The 15163-nt window shown below is 41.5% G+C and overlaps 1 protein-coding gene across 2 annotated transcripts in view; it reads left to right on the forward strand.

Annotated features, from left to right (window-relative positions):
• Nucleotides 1–15163, forward strand: part of adgrg6 (adhesion G protein-coupled receptor G6) — a 103875-nt gene that overhangs the window by 33175 nt on the left and 55537 nt on the right. Inside the window, exons 6-8 of one of the 2 annotated variants that reach the window (XM_085770121.1) lie at nucleotides 696–869; nucleotides 3777–3824; nucleotides 11208–11273. In XM_085770121.1, coding sequence (XP_085626247.1) covers nucleotides 696–869; nucleotides 3777–3824; nucleotides 11208–11273 — 288 coding nt within the window. The remainder of the gene's footprint in view (nucleotides 1–695; nucleotides 870–3776; nucleotides 3825–11207; nucleotides 11274–15163) is intronic. The other variant, XM_085770122.1, reaches the window with a different exon arrangement.

Below are 15163 nucleotides of genomic sequence, written 5' to 3' on the forward strand. Positions count from 1 at the left end.
ATAAATGAACTTGAACCATGCTATTGACCTTTTGAAAGTCGACGCCTCAGGTTTCTTGGTTTCCCTCATCAAACTCATCAAATACACAATCCAACAACTCCAAAACGCTCTGGTGGACAAGTTGTGACCTGCACATTCACCACGCTATGAGATAATACAGTAATGTAACATTACGAGACAGTCGTTTTCGAGGTAAACACAGAGACTGCTTGATGAAAAACTGTCCCTGAAGGCAACGCGCATCAGCGGTTTTGCATGAATTTACCTCTAAAACAACTCTGTCTGGTAACGTTGTGTTATTATCTCATAGCGTGGTGAATGTGCAGGTCACAATTTGTCCACCAGAGCGTTTTGGAGTTGTTGGATTGTGTATTTGATGAGTTTGATGAGGGAAACCAAGAAATCCCATTAGCCTCCGTAGCGTATACCTCTCAGCTCGGCGGTTCTAAAAATAGCTTGCACCGACAAATGAAGGTAACGAATCTACTGCAATGACTATAGGGATTATGGCAATGGGCCAATTTTCCAAAATGTTGAACTATCCCTTTAAGACAAGGCCGAAGTTCTGGATCAATCGACTGTAAATTAATCCAGTTTTGTAATAAGACGATCTGCTGATTAATTTAATCATGAAACAACTTCAGTGTAAAAGAGCAGCAGTGATGCTAAAAACCATCCAACCTCTTTGTTTCCAGGTCAACACGCCATGGACGGGAACGTCTACAACTTCCGGCTGTGGGACTACACCATGACGCCGCCGCAGCTCCAGGCGCTGACCTGCAGCGCCGTGGGAAACGTCATCGACTGGGACAACAGCCACTGGACCATCCCGTCCAGTCTGGCCCAGACGGACGCTGCACTCAGCTGCAGTGAGTACAGCAAACACCAATACTGATAATCAACCACATGTGGATCAGTCCGCCGCTGAAAGTAGTCCCCAACATATTCAATAGGTAACGTTTGATGGACACTAGAGTGAGCAGCTGTTTTAGGGAAATGAAAAGAAATTATGTTATGTATGTGTGAGGTATTTCAATAAGGAGCAACATCATCAGAAGGAACCAATGAGCTCTGAGCTAAAACGTTGTTTTCATTGGGTTTGAAGGAAGAACTATGTTACCAATGAAACCAAAGCAACAAAAGACCCATCGATATTTAAAGGCCCAGTGTGTAACTTATTTGGCTTTTTATTGCTTTCATAAATACGTATTTCACTGAAGTCGAATCACAGTCGCATACAAATGAAAGCTTTCTCGTACTTTAGAATGAGTTGTTACAAGTCGTTACAAATACATAAGTGGGCGACGCACCAAACCGAGGCGGCCATGTTGCATCGCCATTTTTTACGTTCAGTGGCAGCGTGACCGTAGGTAACCACGGAAACTCAGCGGAGCTGTCGGCTCGGGGAGAAAGTTTTCCCGGTAGCACCTGTTAAAACTGTCACCACTGTGTAGTGTGAGGAAGGACGGAGGCACTGGTGTTGCATTCAGGTGCAGTCAGGCAGACGGCCGTCAGCAAACCAACCGGATGTCATTTTACTCCACGAGAGAAAGGCGGTAAAACATGGGTCAGGTAAACAATACGACATCACCATGACAACATATTGTTACGTGTATTGTTTTGCCTCGTGCTGGCGGACCACTTGTTTACATAGACGCTTGTTTAACCTGTTACATGCAGCGTCTGTTGTCTGTCTGACGTCTGCCCGATCAGGTGAATGCAACATCAAGAATACGTTCTGATATGCAACCGCGCCGCTGGTTATTCCTACATATTATACCTGTAACTAATAAACACAAAAGAGACAGTGGACAGTTATTTCTTGCTGCCCTGAGACACATTAGACATTGATCCTACACCACACGTCATCAACACATCAACATCGTTACATTACACTGTAAAATCAAGTCAGTGCATGAATAAAAAACATGCAGAAAACAAAAGTTTGCTCAAAATGACTGGTTTTGTTTGACATACTGTATAGCACACGCACACACACACACTGTACTGTAGTGTGTTGTTGTGTTGCTATCAGGCTGGAAAATTACAACCAGACTTGAACCAAACTCTGACAGTGGCTGGTGAAGTTAACTGACTCCAGCACCGAGTCTGGCTGCTGGTCCCTGCTCCTCTCTGAACACACACACACACATAAAGGTGCTGTGTATAAAGTGATTCAAATCGCTTATTTATTGCAAGTTTTTGAGTGGATTTAATGGTGCACTAGTATCAAAAGTGCAAACTGAGCACATGCACACGCACATAGACATGCATGCACACGTACATAGACACACACACTTGCACAAATGACCACAGACACTCAAGACACACTTAAAACCTGAAACCAAGTTTACATAATGGACCATTTTCTCACCGTATTTAAGTATTATCCATGAAAGAGAGTGTAAGAGTATACACTCTGTGTGTGTGTGCGTGTATGTGCGTGTGTGTCTGTGTGTGTAAATGCGAGTGTGTGTGTCCACAGAGTAGTACTTCTCATTTAAAAGCGCTGTAAATGAGTGTGTAGCCACAGGAGGTTAGCCACAGTGGTTTCAGTGCAATTCATGCCAGCGCTGTGGAGACCGGGCCTCTGTGTGTGTCTGTGTGTGTCTGTGTGTGTGCGCATGCTTGTATCCCTCAGAGACCTGCAGTGGTTTTCAAGAAATGCATGATTCTGCACTTAGTTTCCTGATTCTCTGGTGCGTACACACACACACACACAGTAAAAAGGGGGAGTTCACATGAGCTCTCCTTCCTCTGCATGAAACGTTATCTGCTGTGATCCACACGGAGCCAGACGCATCAGAAACCAGAGGATGAATGAATGAATCGTGTGTGTTGTGTTGTTGTTGTTGTTTTTTTTTACAGTGAGGTCGGATTGAATCTAATAACAACACGACATCAGTAAAAACTGAAGTAGGAGAAAAAGAAAAGAAAAACAGGACATGACACAAAATCCATCCTTTCTTTCTTTCTTGAAATGAAAACTGTGAAAATATGAAATAAATCCAGTCTCAAGTGTCGTGTGATGTGAAGCTTCAACAAACAAGAAGTGGCTCTGCACACACACACACACACACAGCTTTATTTTGAAAAACATCAAACTTCCACTTTTTTATTTCTCTTTTTCCAGTCTGTGGTTTTATTAATCATGTGAGTTTAGCTGCAGTCGACTGTTAAAACATTCACTGTTCCTGAAACAATCACAATAACCAGCACCAATAAAGTACCCACGTTTAGAAGAAGTATTTTACACATGGTTATGTTTCACTAAAAATTCTTTTAACTTTATTTGTCTGTTTCTAAAATATTTTTTAGATTTACACCTTTTGGAAAGATTATGACCTTCGAAGGAGGAAGAAATATATATGGGAACTGTGTTGACCTTGATTTGCGGAAAAAGAAGAACTGAAAAAATAAATAAATAATTAAAAGTAAAAGTAAAAATAAGTTAATATCCACCACAGTTGTAAAGAGTGGACTATAAAGGGTTAAAACAAGTGTGATTTTCCTTCTTAGTTCACGTATTGATTGGAGGGAAACACACACACACATACACATTCGTCTGCTACTTGACCTTTGACCTCCATGACTGCCTGATTGCTGCTGATTATTAACGATCAATGTAACTGACCTCATTGTCTCGATGTTGTTGTTTTTTTTTGTTTTTTTTAACCGATCGCTTCGTCCACTAATCGATTGATCGATGTGATGAAAACTGTGATTGATGCTGATCTGTTCTGACTGATGTCACTAATCTGTGCTTCTCTTTACAGTCTGCTACCCTCATTGCACTCACTTAACTACTGCTGCGCCAACTAGTGGTGAGTGCTGCTAACACTCTGCTCATGTATGTTGTATGTCTGTCTGTGTGTGTTTGTGTGTGTGTGTCCTGGAGGTAGGTATGATCTGGCTGCGCTAACTGAGCTGTGATGCATGCAGGAGAATGTGCAATAATCTTTCAATTCAATTCAATCTTAAAATATGTGTCTGTATTAGTAAAATCGACTTTAAAGTGACTCAGGTGTCGGCCATGTTGGCGCTCACAGCTTTGGACGTCGAGTTGTTTTGTCTGACATGTCAATCACTGTGTCGTCATGGTGAACGGGCTCTGTCCACATTTATACGACCTCACCAACAAACTTTGAATCAGAGGAAGTTACTTCCTGTCAAAGGGTCATGTGACCTCAGAGTAGCTGCTGACTGCAGGTCTGGACCGTGACGTCATATAAACGTCAGCAGTCGTGAACTGTACCTTCATCCCGCAGCTGGCAGGTTCAGTGTTTGAGCCTTTTGTCACATCTGGATCTGAAACTTTTGGATTTTCATCTCATCTGTGTTTTTCCATTTAAAAAAAAAAAAAAAAAAATCAAAGAACGTAGGTTTGTCAAAATAAATGTAAATAAAAGTGACAGTCAGAATATTTTTTTAATAATAGACTTAAAGTCAGATTTAGAAGAGTCCAACTTTAATCAGTGTCAGAGCCAAGAAGAATCATTTATCAACGACCAACCAGTGAGTAATGGTGGATGGATTTGTGAAGGGAGGGATCGTTTCCTTAGTTACCGTGTGTTTTGGCAACGTTGTTTGAACATAGATTATATATAAAGATCTCGACGACAGTTTTCTGAAGTGTGGGCTTTTCCACCGCCGCCATCTTGACCGTCCTTAACTCCGTCCCATCTTCTTCAAAAATAGGCAGAGACCACTCTGATTGGTCACTCCAGCTGTCACTCAAAGTGGCCACGCCCTCAATTATACACGAGTTCAATTCAATACAGTTACAACTTCATGAATCCTGAAGGCAGTTGGTTCAGGACATTCACATTCATATCAACAGTAAAACATATGGACAGCTGAGCTAGAAAGTAATTGCTTTGGCTACTTTTAACAGGCAGTGATATGATATTTATATGTAATAAAAACAGAAGATGAAAAATGAAGAAGTAAAATGAATTTACTGTGCAACTCTTAGCAAACTTTTAAAACTAAAGACTAATTTAAGGGTGAACATTGATTTAAAAAACACAACAACAAAAAAAATCAACTTGGCTTCAACCTTCGCCGCTATCTTGGCCGTTCTTAGCTCCGCCGCTAATGGTTCGTTCAGATTTACCTCTGAGTCACCTCTGAGTTATTGAGTTGTCCAGTTGATATAACGAATGAAAATATAACGATTTTATACTTTGTTGGATTTCAATGCAAACATTTTTTAACTTTTTTTTAAAAAGCCATACAAACTTACAACAAAGACATTTACAGAGCACCAAAACAAACGGGACGTTAGCTGTTAGCCACTGCAAGGCATCGTAAGCAACACTATTTTGATATCAACGCTCTACGAACAACTAAGAAAAATGTCCAGGGATAAGAACTTAACAGTGATATGTGCATGTCTGACTTTAATGTGAAACAATTACCAGAGATTTAAAATAAACAGTAAAGTTACACAGTGTTCAATTACGCGAGTAGCAGCCTGGCTGGTGGGATTTGTCCGACTTCCCGAGTCCGAGATCTGACGTCAGGGGGCGTGCAAGTTTAAAATTACAACTCTGAGTTTGTGAATTCTGACTTCTGAGTGCATCTTTAACGTACCATTAATCCTGAATAGTGATTTGTGGTGAGTTGTGTGAAATTACCGGTAAGCCTTAGTACAGGTGAGTCGTATGAAGGAACTCTAAATAGACGAGATGAGAATGAATTGATCCGTGCAGGGACGCTGTGATACCAGCAGCAGGAAACAGGAGCAGAGGATGAGTAATGTATTGACTCCTCACAGATTAGATATGATCCAGGTCACAGGTTTGTTTTATTGTATTTTAATCACTTTGCAGCAAGTGAAAGAGCTGAAGGTTGAAACACAGGTCACAGGATGAACTGACAGAGGAAACAAACACTTTGAGATGTTGTTTGACTCTTTGAAGCTGTTTACAGAGCTGCAGGAGGATCAGAGCAGAGAACTCACAGACTGTGACTGTTTCCATCCCTTCACTAATGGAAGTTATAAAACCGCTGACTGACTCTTTCATTTCTTTACTGTGTTTAATAACGTACGGTCGTGATCCTACATCCTGTTTGGTCGACGACGTCCTGCAGACACACGCTTCCTAATAAAGGTTTTTAATTTTGAATGTGCTGAGCTGGATGTTACAGAGAGGATGATAAAAGTTAAAGCTGGATGGAAATGAAGAACTGAGAACAGTCACTGTTCAGTAAAACACACTGTGTCTCAAGATTAGGGGCTAAAACACTTGAGTTCAGGTCAGTGAGTTGTTCTGGTGAAATACTGAGAACTAGTTAATTCTGGTTTAGTTGGTGGAACTACGACTTTATTTACTTTGCAAGTTCCAAGTTCTCTTTGATTGTTCTCTTTCTTTTTGTTGTTGTTTTTAGCCTCTGTGAAGCACTTTGTGTTGCTTTTAGCATGAAAGGTGCCATATAAATAAATAACATTTGAAATTTGAAACCCAAGTAATAAAACATTAAATATTATACAATACATTTATTTTTCTGTTTCTATCACAATCAATTTATTTGAATAAAAATAATACACAATTTTAAGAAATAAAACAAACAGGGAAAAAACTGCTGAATTTAGAAAATATAACAATGAATATAGTGATAATAATAACAAAAACAATTCAAACCATTCATCTGTTAAGTACAACGGAGTATTAGGGCCACATTGAAAAAAAAAAACCCCAGACTTCGAGAATAAAGTCATAAATTTACGAGAGTAAAGTCGTACATTTATGAGAATAAAGTCGTACATTTCCTACAAGAAAAAAGTCATAACATTACGAGAAAAAGTCGTAAATTTACGAGAAAAATTAATTTATTCTCGAAGTTTGTGATTTTTTTATTTGTCAGTGTGGCCCTAATACTCCATCGTAGTTAAGAGGGAGACTCACTAATACACATAAACATAAACCATTCAAAGCTGTATTGTCCTATCCCTACATTAGCGTTTTACTGTACACTCATCTTCCTCTGGGTTAATAACAGGTAATAACAGTAATAACAGGTTTATGTTGTGAGTTGAGCTGCTTGTTTCTCATACAGCGTCATTAGATCCAGATGTGCTAAGACTAAAATAACTAATACAGTTAAATGATATAGTTTAAAAAGAAAAGCTGTGTGGCTTCAGCCAAACAAACTTCATTCAAATAAACACAGACGAGTGTGTAGTTTAGTCTTAGCCTGAGTAGGAACATTAAATACTCCAGTGTTAATGGGAGTGTGTGTGTGTGTGTGTTTACATTACACTACGACACTCGGCCTCGTTCACGTGTATGAATCTAAATCACAGTTTAATGAATGTATTACACATTAAAGCTCTGTTCCCTCTGTGTGGACGGTTTCACTCTGACGCTGCAGCTACGACGCGTTTCCTCCAAGAGAACGTTTCACACTCATTTGCGCTTCATTTTGTTTACCTTGTAAAAGTTGTCAGCTCTTTACGAGAGCCCGGCGCCCTCTGTGTGTGTGTCTGTGTGTTTGAACCTCATGTACACACACTGTATAGTGTGTGTTATGTCGTCTTTCATCTCTTATTGGTGCCAGCAGGTAAAGACAGACACCTAAACATACACACACACACACACACTGTGATGGCGCCTGTCGGTCTGTGGCCTTAATCCTCCTTTAAAGGACAGTTCAGTTGTGTTTTATTTTGTCCGTCACTACACACTCTCATCAGCTGATGAACAGGGACACGCTGCACACACGAGGATTCACCAATGAATTCTATTTGTTCTATTCCAACTATGTGTCCCTCAGTCTGTTGTGGTGTAACCAAGGATTAACAGTTTTTATGTCGAGCCTTTGAAAGTCAGACTTGATTACCGACCTACAACACATAACATCGTGTTGTATTGCCTGTCAGCAGGGCCGCTGCTAGGAATTCTGGGCCCCCTGAAACAACACTGAAGTGGGCCCCTGCCCCCTGACTTTTCCTTGCCACTTTTTTCTTAAGACTATGTATTATTTTATCATTTATTATCATGCTTTTTTCTGTTACTCTTTGTTCTTGACAGTGCCTGATGCAATATACCCAATTATTATTATTATTAGTTTGCGGGGAGCTATACTGTTGCCCTAGCATGGACTAAATCATTTTTATAAGAAAGTAGGGGGTTATTGCGTGGAAAATAAACTGTATTTCATGAATATTACATGTTTTATGGTTTTGAGTATTAGTCGGGGTTATATGCACAATAATTTAGTCAAAAAAAGATTAGGATACTGGGGGTTGTTGGGGGCCCTGCAGGACTGTGGGCCCTTACCCTTCTCCCCTACGCAACGGCCCTGCCTGTCAGTAATCACAAAATCTAAAGTTTGGTGGACGGAAACTGCAGAATAATCCTGTAACTAGCTGTGAAGTTCAGCCTTTAGATCTGCTAGAGAGGTCCAGACGTCCAGGACGGAGACGACGTGTCCAGACCACAGAGAGACGATCTCAACCCCTCAAGCTCTTGAGACGTTTTCCCAGTCCAGCCCAGTCCAGACTGTGAGCGCTGGCCGGGAACGGAGAGTGGAAAAGCTTTAATGAAGCGACTGAGCGTCACAGTGTTTTATTATTGAACATGAGTTTATATGAAAGCGCTGCGGAGCGAGAGTCCGGTCCAACTGTAACAGCTGCAGCGTGTTGTCCCGGTAATGACAGTGAGTTATAGTGCGCTGCCTGCTGCTGCTGCTGAGTCCTTACATTAATTATAGCTCATCAGCTGCTGTCACCACGGCGACACCCTGATGGAGACACACAGGGGCAACATGCTGGACAGGAGGGGAAGGGTTATGTTGTTTTTAATTCATTTGCATTTTAAACATTCCTCGTCCTGATTGATGTTTTTTTTTCTCCGTCTTAAATTCAAACAGACTCAGAGTGTGGAAAAGTGAAAAACATGGAAACATGTGATAACAACATTTTGACAGTAAAGACCCGGCTACCTGCTGCTGTTCGATTAGATTGATTATAGCTGATTATTAGTGATGGATCTGTCTCCGTCCTGGTCGACACGCTCTGTAGTCTGGCTGCACAAAGCTGCCTTCACTTTCCACCGATCACAACATGTTGTCGAACAGATTAAGAAGTGACAGACGGAGAGAGAGGAGGAGGAGGAGGAGGAGGAGAAAACAGCACTTCAGGTTTAACAGGTAAAAAATAAAACTGTTGACAGGATCAAGTCTAGTTCTTCCTCTGCAGAGAGGAACCCAGGTCTTATTAGAGTCATTTAGCATCAAGATCTCACTTCAGAGGGTAAAACACTGAAAATAATGTGGATCAGTCTGCACCGAAGTTTCTGTCCATTTACTTTTGTCCATAAAATAAAATAAAATAAATGACACACTGTACAATGGAACTCAGTGTGGTTTCCCTCCAGGGTGAGGAATACAAAGATGGAATAGAATAAATTAAAGGGATAGTAGCATTTTTTTTAAAAGTGGGGTTGTATGATCTACAAATAGCCCCTAAGTACTTTAATTGCAGTAGAAGACTCTCTGCACTCCTCCCGTTAGCAACGCCAGCCCATAGCCCTGCCCAGAGAGTTGGCGTTGCTAACGGGAGGAGTGCAGAGAGTCTTCTACTGCAATTAAAGTACTTAGGGGCTATTTGTAGATCACACAACCTCACTTTTAAAAAATGCTACCATCCCTTTAAATAAAAGCAGAATAGGAAAATATATGAACACCCGCCGGCCCGCCCAGGACTCATTAGCATTAATTACTGTATAAGCAACACAACGCACAGCCAGGCCAGTGGGTGGTAAGAGGTTAAAACTAATTGAAATTGTGTCATGTAAATGTATGCATGTATGTGTATAAATATAAAAAATATAGGATAAGGATGTAGAGGAGAAAAGGTGAACATGTGAGAAATGTGAGAAAAGAGTCAAAGGTGAGAAGAGACGGGGAGGTATGAAGGGAAAGAGGAGGAAGATGAAAATAGAGACGGACGAAGGAGGGGGGTTATGACTGGGCACAATCCTCAGCTCTCATCAGCTCCTCTGAAGCTCCAATCAATCAGCATCACCGAATTCCTGCCGCTTCACTCCAGAGTGTGTATATGTGTGTGTGTGTGTGTGTGTGTGCTGCTGCTGGACTTCACATTTCAAAAGGCCAGAGTAAAGTGCTTGTGGTGCGTTTGAGTGTCGGCTGCTGTTTGTGCACCGTGGCTCTGATGGACTTTGTCCCTGTAGTAAATATCAGTTGGTCTGATTCCCGCGAGCCGCCACAAACTCTGTTGAAGGCAGAGTAGTAGTAGTAGTAGTAGTAGTAATTTAGTAGTAGTAATTTATTTGTCCCCACAGGGAAATTGTTGCCAATGAGGTAATGGTGTTTCTAGTGCCTGATGGGATATGACCACAGGACTGTGTCACTAGAGCCACGAGATTAAATATGATGTTAAAATGTGACATATAAAGGTTTGTTGGTTTGTTTGGTTTCCTTAAAGAAGTTTTCTTTTGTTTTTTTTAAAGGGATAGTTCAACATTTTAGCAAATTGGCCCAATTGCCATAATCCCTATAGTCATAGCAGTAGGTTCATTACCTTTAATTGTCGGTGCAAGCTATTTTTGGAACGGCGGAGCAGAGCGGCAAGCTGCTCAGAGCTACGCTACAGAGGCCAATGGGATTTCTTGGTTTCCCTCATCAAATTTATCAAATACACAATCCAACAACTCCAAAACGCTCTGGTGGACAAGTTGTTTTCAAGGCAAATTCATGCAAAACCGCTGATGCGCGGAGTTGTTGGATTGTGTATTTGATGAGTTTGATGAGGGAAACCAAGAAATCCCATGAGCCTCCATAGCGTAGCTCTGAGCAGCTCACGGCTCTGCTTCGCCGTTCTAAAAATAGCTTGCACTGACAATTAAAGGTAATGAACCTACTGCTATATGACTATAGGGATTATGGCAATGGGCCAATTTGCCAAAATGTTTAACTATCCCTTTAAGCTAAAATAATTCTAATAGCCTGATCCCAAACCACATCCCTGACCTTTATAAATCTAGTCTGATAACCAGCCTAAAAACGATCCAATCTAAAATCAACCCACTAATCTCAAATGAGCCTTTAATTTTAAAAACACATTTCACTGCTGCATTTAAACAAAATGCTTCTGTGTTTAAACCCACTCGTTTTTTTTTTTGTTTGTTTTTTACATGACTAACCTTTGTGTTTTTAATCTTCCCTCCCCTCCATTAAAGGTGTGTCCCCGCCCAGCAACACTCCACTCACTACCAGCTGTGTCTCCGTCGAACTGGGCTGCCCAGGTAGGGAAAATAAACACACCCCCCACTGTGGATATACTGACTTAAAAACAACCACTAACAACACAATCTGGGCGAGATGCAGCATTTGCTCACAACCTTGGTGTCCTGTCCCTTTAACCAGTGATCACAGGTTCAGGTTCATGTTATGTTTTGAATTGACATGGTGATGTCACGTCTAGTTGAGAATAAACTCAACGTCATCCTGGACGATGACGATGCAGTTTCCTGAAGCAGATGTTTGATGTCCAGTCACATCAGTTCCTTTGAACCAAGTCAATTGGTTTTAAAAAAAAAAAAAGCAAAGTCGTTTCTTCAGGTCGGAGATTGATTCTTCTGTGATGTAATGTTCTGTAACTCCATAACGGAGCCAACCAGAGTCTTTCAGGCAGCTTCAGGTAAAGGGAACACAGTCTGTTACTCAGAAATCACCTTCAGGTACCAGTGTAGCGCATTGTTGTCAGAGCGTGACCCTGCCGGGAATCGAACCCTGGCAGCGCTCACAGCTTGGATTATCCACAGGGTGTGAAACCCTCCACCTCCTGCCAGGAATGGTAGGTAAGTTTTTCCTTGATGACCACATGCAGCAAAGGCTCCGAGCGTTTTCAGAGAGAGAGAGAGAGAGAGAGAGAGAGGAGTAAAAGCCGGAAAAAAATTCAGACATTCAAATAATTAAATTGGCTTCTGAATTATTACGATTTTTAAAAAATAAAATTGTAAACAGATTATTAATGATTGGGCATAACAGATGTAGCTGCATGAAGGTGTCGTCTTGTGCTGTTTCTTTTTAGACTTCTTGTCAATAGACAAAGAAATTTTGACAGAATTTCCAGAAAAATGGCAAAATAAAATACAAAAGTTTCCTTCCAGCGCTGCTGCTGTGTGAATATTAACTCCATGAATTGATTGAAGCTGCAGTCAAACTTCAAACTTCAAACGCTGGAGAGTCTGTGATGAAAACCTGATGGAAATCTGACAGTTCTGTTTGTTTTATGTGTTAATGTGAGAAAGGCTCCAGCCTCCTCCTCTTCTTCTTCCTCCTCATCATTATCATCACCATCATCGCTCACTGATCTGATTTTCACTTCATTAGTTTTTCTTCATTAAGATGTTTCCATTTCATTTGTTCCTCTGTTCTTCAGCCAGGTTTCAAATCTTGTCTGAATACTTTGATATTTAAAAAAAAAAAATCATGTTTTATGCACATGCATGAAAACACATGGAATTGACCTTAAACTGAAAAAGAAAAAGTTTTTGTGAAATGTTTGTTTCCTCAGGGTCAAGTGAGTTCAGATTGCGAAGCCGTTTGATTTATAGTTTTTTGGGATCTGCAATTGAAACTGATTCGGCCTGAGACGAAACAAGAAGTCCAACGAGGGACGAGGGATCTGGGTCATGTCGGTCCAGATGAAGAAACACTTGAAAACAATGCTGTGTTTGCTTCTTCTACCACTTCAAATGAGAAAAAAGACTGAAAGCGTTCCCCCTCAGCTGCTCACTGTGACCAAACAATCTGTAACAGCCTCTCCTCAGGTTTGTTCTGCTAACGACATTTTCCTGCAATGACGCGTCTGCATTCCTGAGAGGAACATACGTGAAGGAACCAGAGTCTTAAAAAGAAAGAACACTCCAGGGTGCCGTCCGGCCGCCGAGCCAAGGCCGTTAAATCCAGACCGCTGTCCGTGCGCGATCACAGCCCTGAAGAAAAACTTCAGCTGCGGCCAATCAGCTTTGTCCCCGGAGGTCACATGATCAGGAATCCGGCCGGACTCTGTGAGAACAGTAGCTGACGACGTGACCCGACCGCACTCCCTAAATGTCAGTTCTCACACTGTCCTGCACTATGGAGGCCCCAGAGGGACATTTTTTTTCTAAAAAGCCAGTTTTTGTGAGGTTGTGCCTGCAGCTTCCAGAGAATAATGACCAGAGCAGAGCAGGCGAGGTCACCAGGCCATGGGAGAGCAGCAACACGGGTTCACCGGTAAATCCCACAACAAACAGCGGATAAGGCAGAAACTATTGATTTAATGCCACCAACCACCAGGACGTTCACCTTCACCTGAGAGAAGTCCTTCCTGTTTTACAAAAGACAAAGGGTTGAAAGTTTGACCGAGGTTTGAGCTGTTTCCTCATCGTTGTGTTAAACTTCTCCTGAGCCGAAGCACATAAAGAACATCCCTTCTACGTCTACTTCTACTTCTGACTTTTAAATGGGCCGCTGTGGTGAATAATATCATTGTTTTCGGGCTACAGCAGCTGGAGCAGGAAGGAAAAAGTCTCAGACTCTTTATCTTGATGCAGCAGGTGTAAACGTACCAGACAATCATCTTCCCATCTCATTACACAACTTTGCTGGTTTTCTATTTGACCTCTTTCCCCTCCACTCCTTTCACTATACGAACAGCCTGGGCCCAGGAGGTTTTGACTTTCATCAGTGTCTGTAATGTCCAGCAGCGCTGCCTTAAACCTCCTGAAGTCAGAAAATGTTCTAATGTAGAAATTCTTAGTGAGTTTTAGAAGCAGGTTCAGTTGTTCCAGGTTATAGGTTTTCCAGAAGTGCTGAGTCACAGTTAGTGAAGCTCTGTCTCAGCCACAGAGCTTCACACATGTTGGCTAATGACCCGTCCATGACCTTAGGGACTCTGAAGGTGAGAGACATCATGATTGGTTGTAAGAGTACAGAGGACGGAGATATTTTTGACACAATATCGAGTCCACTCGTCAACCTCAGAGTACCACAGACCGCGACCTCAAACTGTTCGAGGTTCTGAACTGACGATGATCTTCTGTGATGCAGCTTCACAACCATTCATCATCCTCTGCATCTGTTTCTCCCTCCCATCCCGACCCCCCCTCCCCTCCCCCTTGTCGCTGCCTCCAGCTGCTTCCTCTCCCGCCGCCTCATCCACTAACTCCATCCATGCTACTAATGCCAACACCGACGGTAAGCAAACCCTCAACCTCGCCCTCAACCACCAGCCTCCTCCTAAGGGCCCTCCTCCTTTTTCCATCATTTTCTGACACCTCTTGTCTTTCTCATATCACCACCCTCTGTCACCTTTACTATTACCATTACTATTCTTTTTAAAACTATGATTAAAAACAGCACACCCAATCTTAAACAACTATATTCTATACTTTCCCTTTCTCAAATATAAATCAAGTTCAAATAAAATGCAGCATATACAAATATCTAATACGTATTATATTCGATGCACACAGGAGATTGGAGCCATGTGTAGCATTCATGCAATTGTGTCTATTAGCTCTTTGGCAGTTTCACTTGTTTTCTTTTTTCTCACTACAGCTTTTTTTTGAAAACTCCATAAAAAACCATTTGAAATAAAAATATCTCAGCTGGCGCATCTTGATTGACATCACAAATTTATGGCAACCCCACGATCACGTGATTGCGGGGTCGCCAGAAATGTGTGATGTCAAAATGGGGTCACAAGCCAAGAAAGATTGGGAACCACTGCTCTACCCTGTTTTTTTTGTTTTTTTACCACTCATTCATGTTGTTCAGTGACTCTGCTGATCATTTTTGATGTTTTTCCCATTTATCTCTTTATAATTGTCAATAGCAGCCGAAGCCATGGAGCTCCTGTTAGTCCCTCTCCCTTTCACTCTGGCCGACTGATTTTTAGGGAAGTCTTTGAGAGTTCATCACCAGAAAACCAATTACCATTAATGGTTTTTAGAGAAGAGACTTCCCTCATATAGAAATCACATCCCTCTGATGCTGTGCCATGTTTAACCTTTCGAGGGTCAGTGAAAAGTTGCTTGGAGCTAATTCATTTAAAAGTAAAAACCCTCTATTATTCATTTACCCTCAATTATTCATTATCTACCTGGGAGAAAACTCGGCTAATTCTGCAATGATGAATTGATCC

Source organism: Trachurus japonicus, chromosome 24 (genome assembly GCF_045865225.1).
Source record: "Trachurus japonicus isolate A0001 chromosome 24, Traja_1.0".
Taxonomy (NCBI): domain Eukaryota; kingdom Metazoa; phylum Chordata; class Actinopteri; order Carangiformes; family Carangidae; genus Trachurus; species Trachurus japonicus.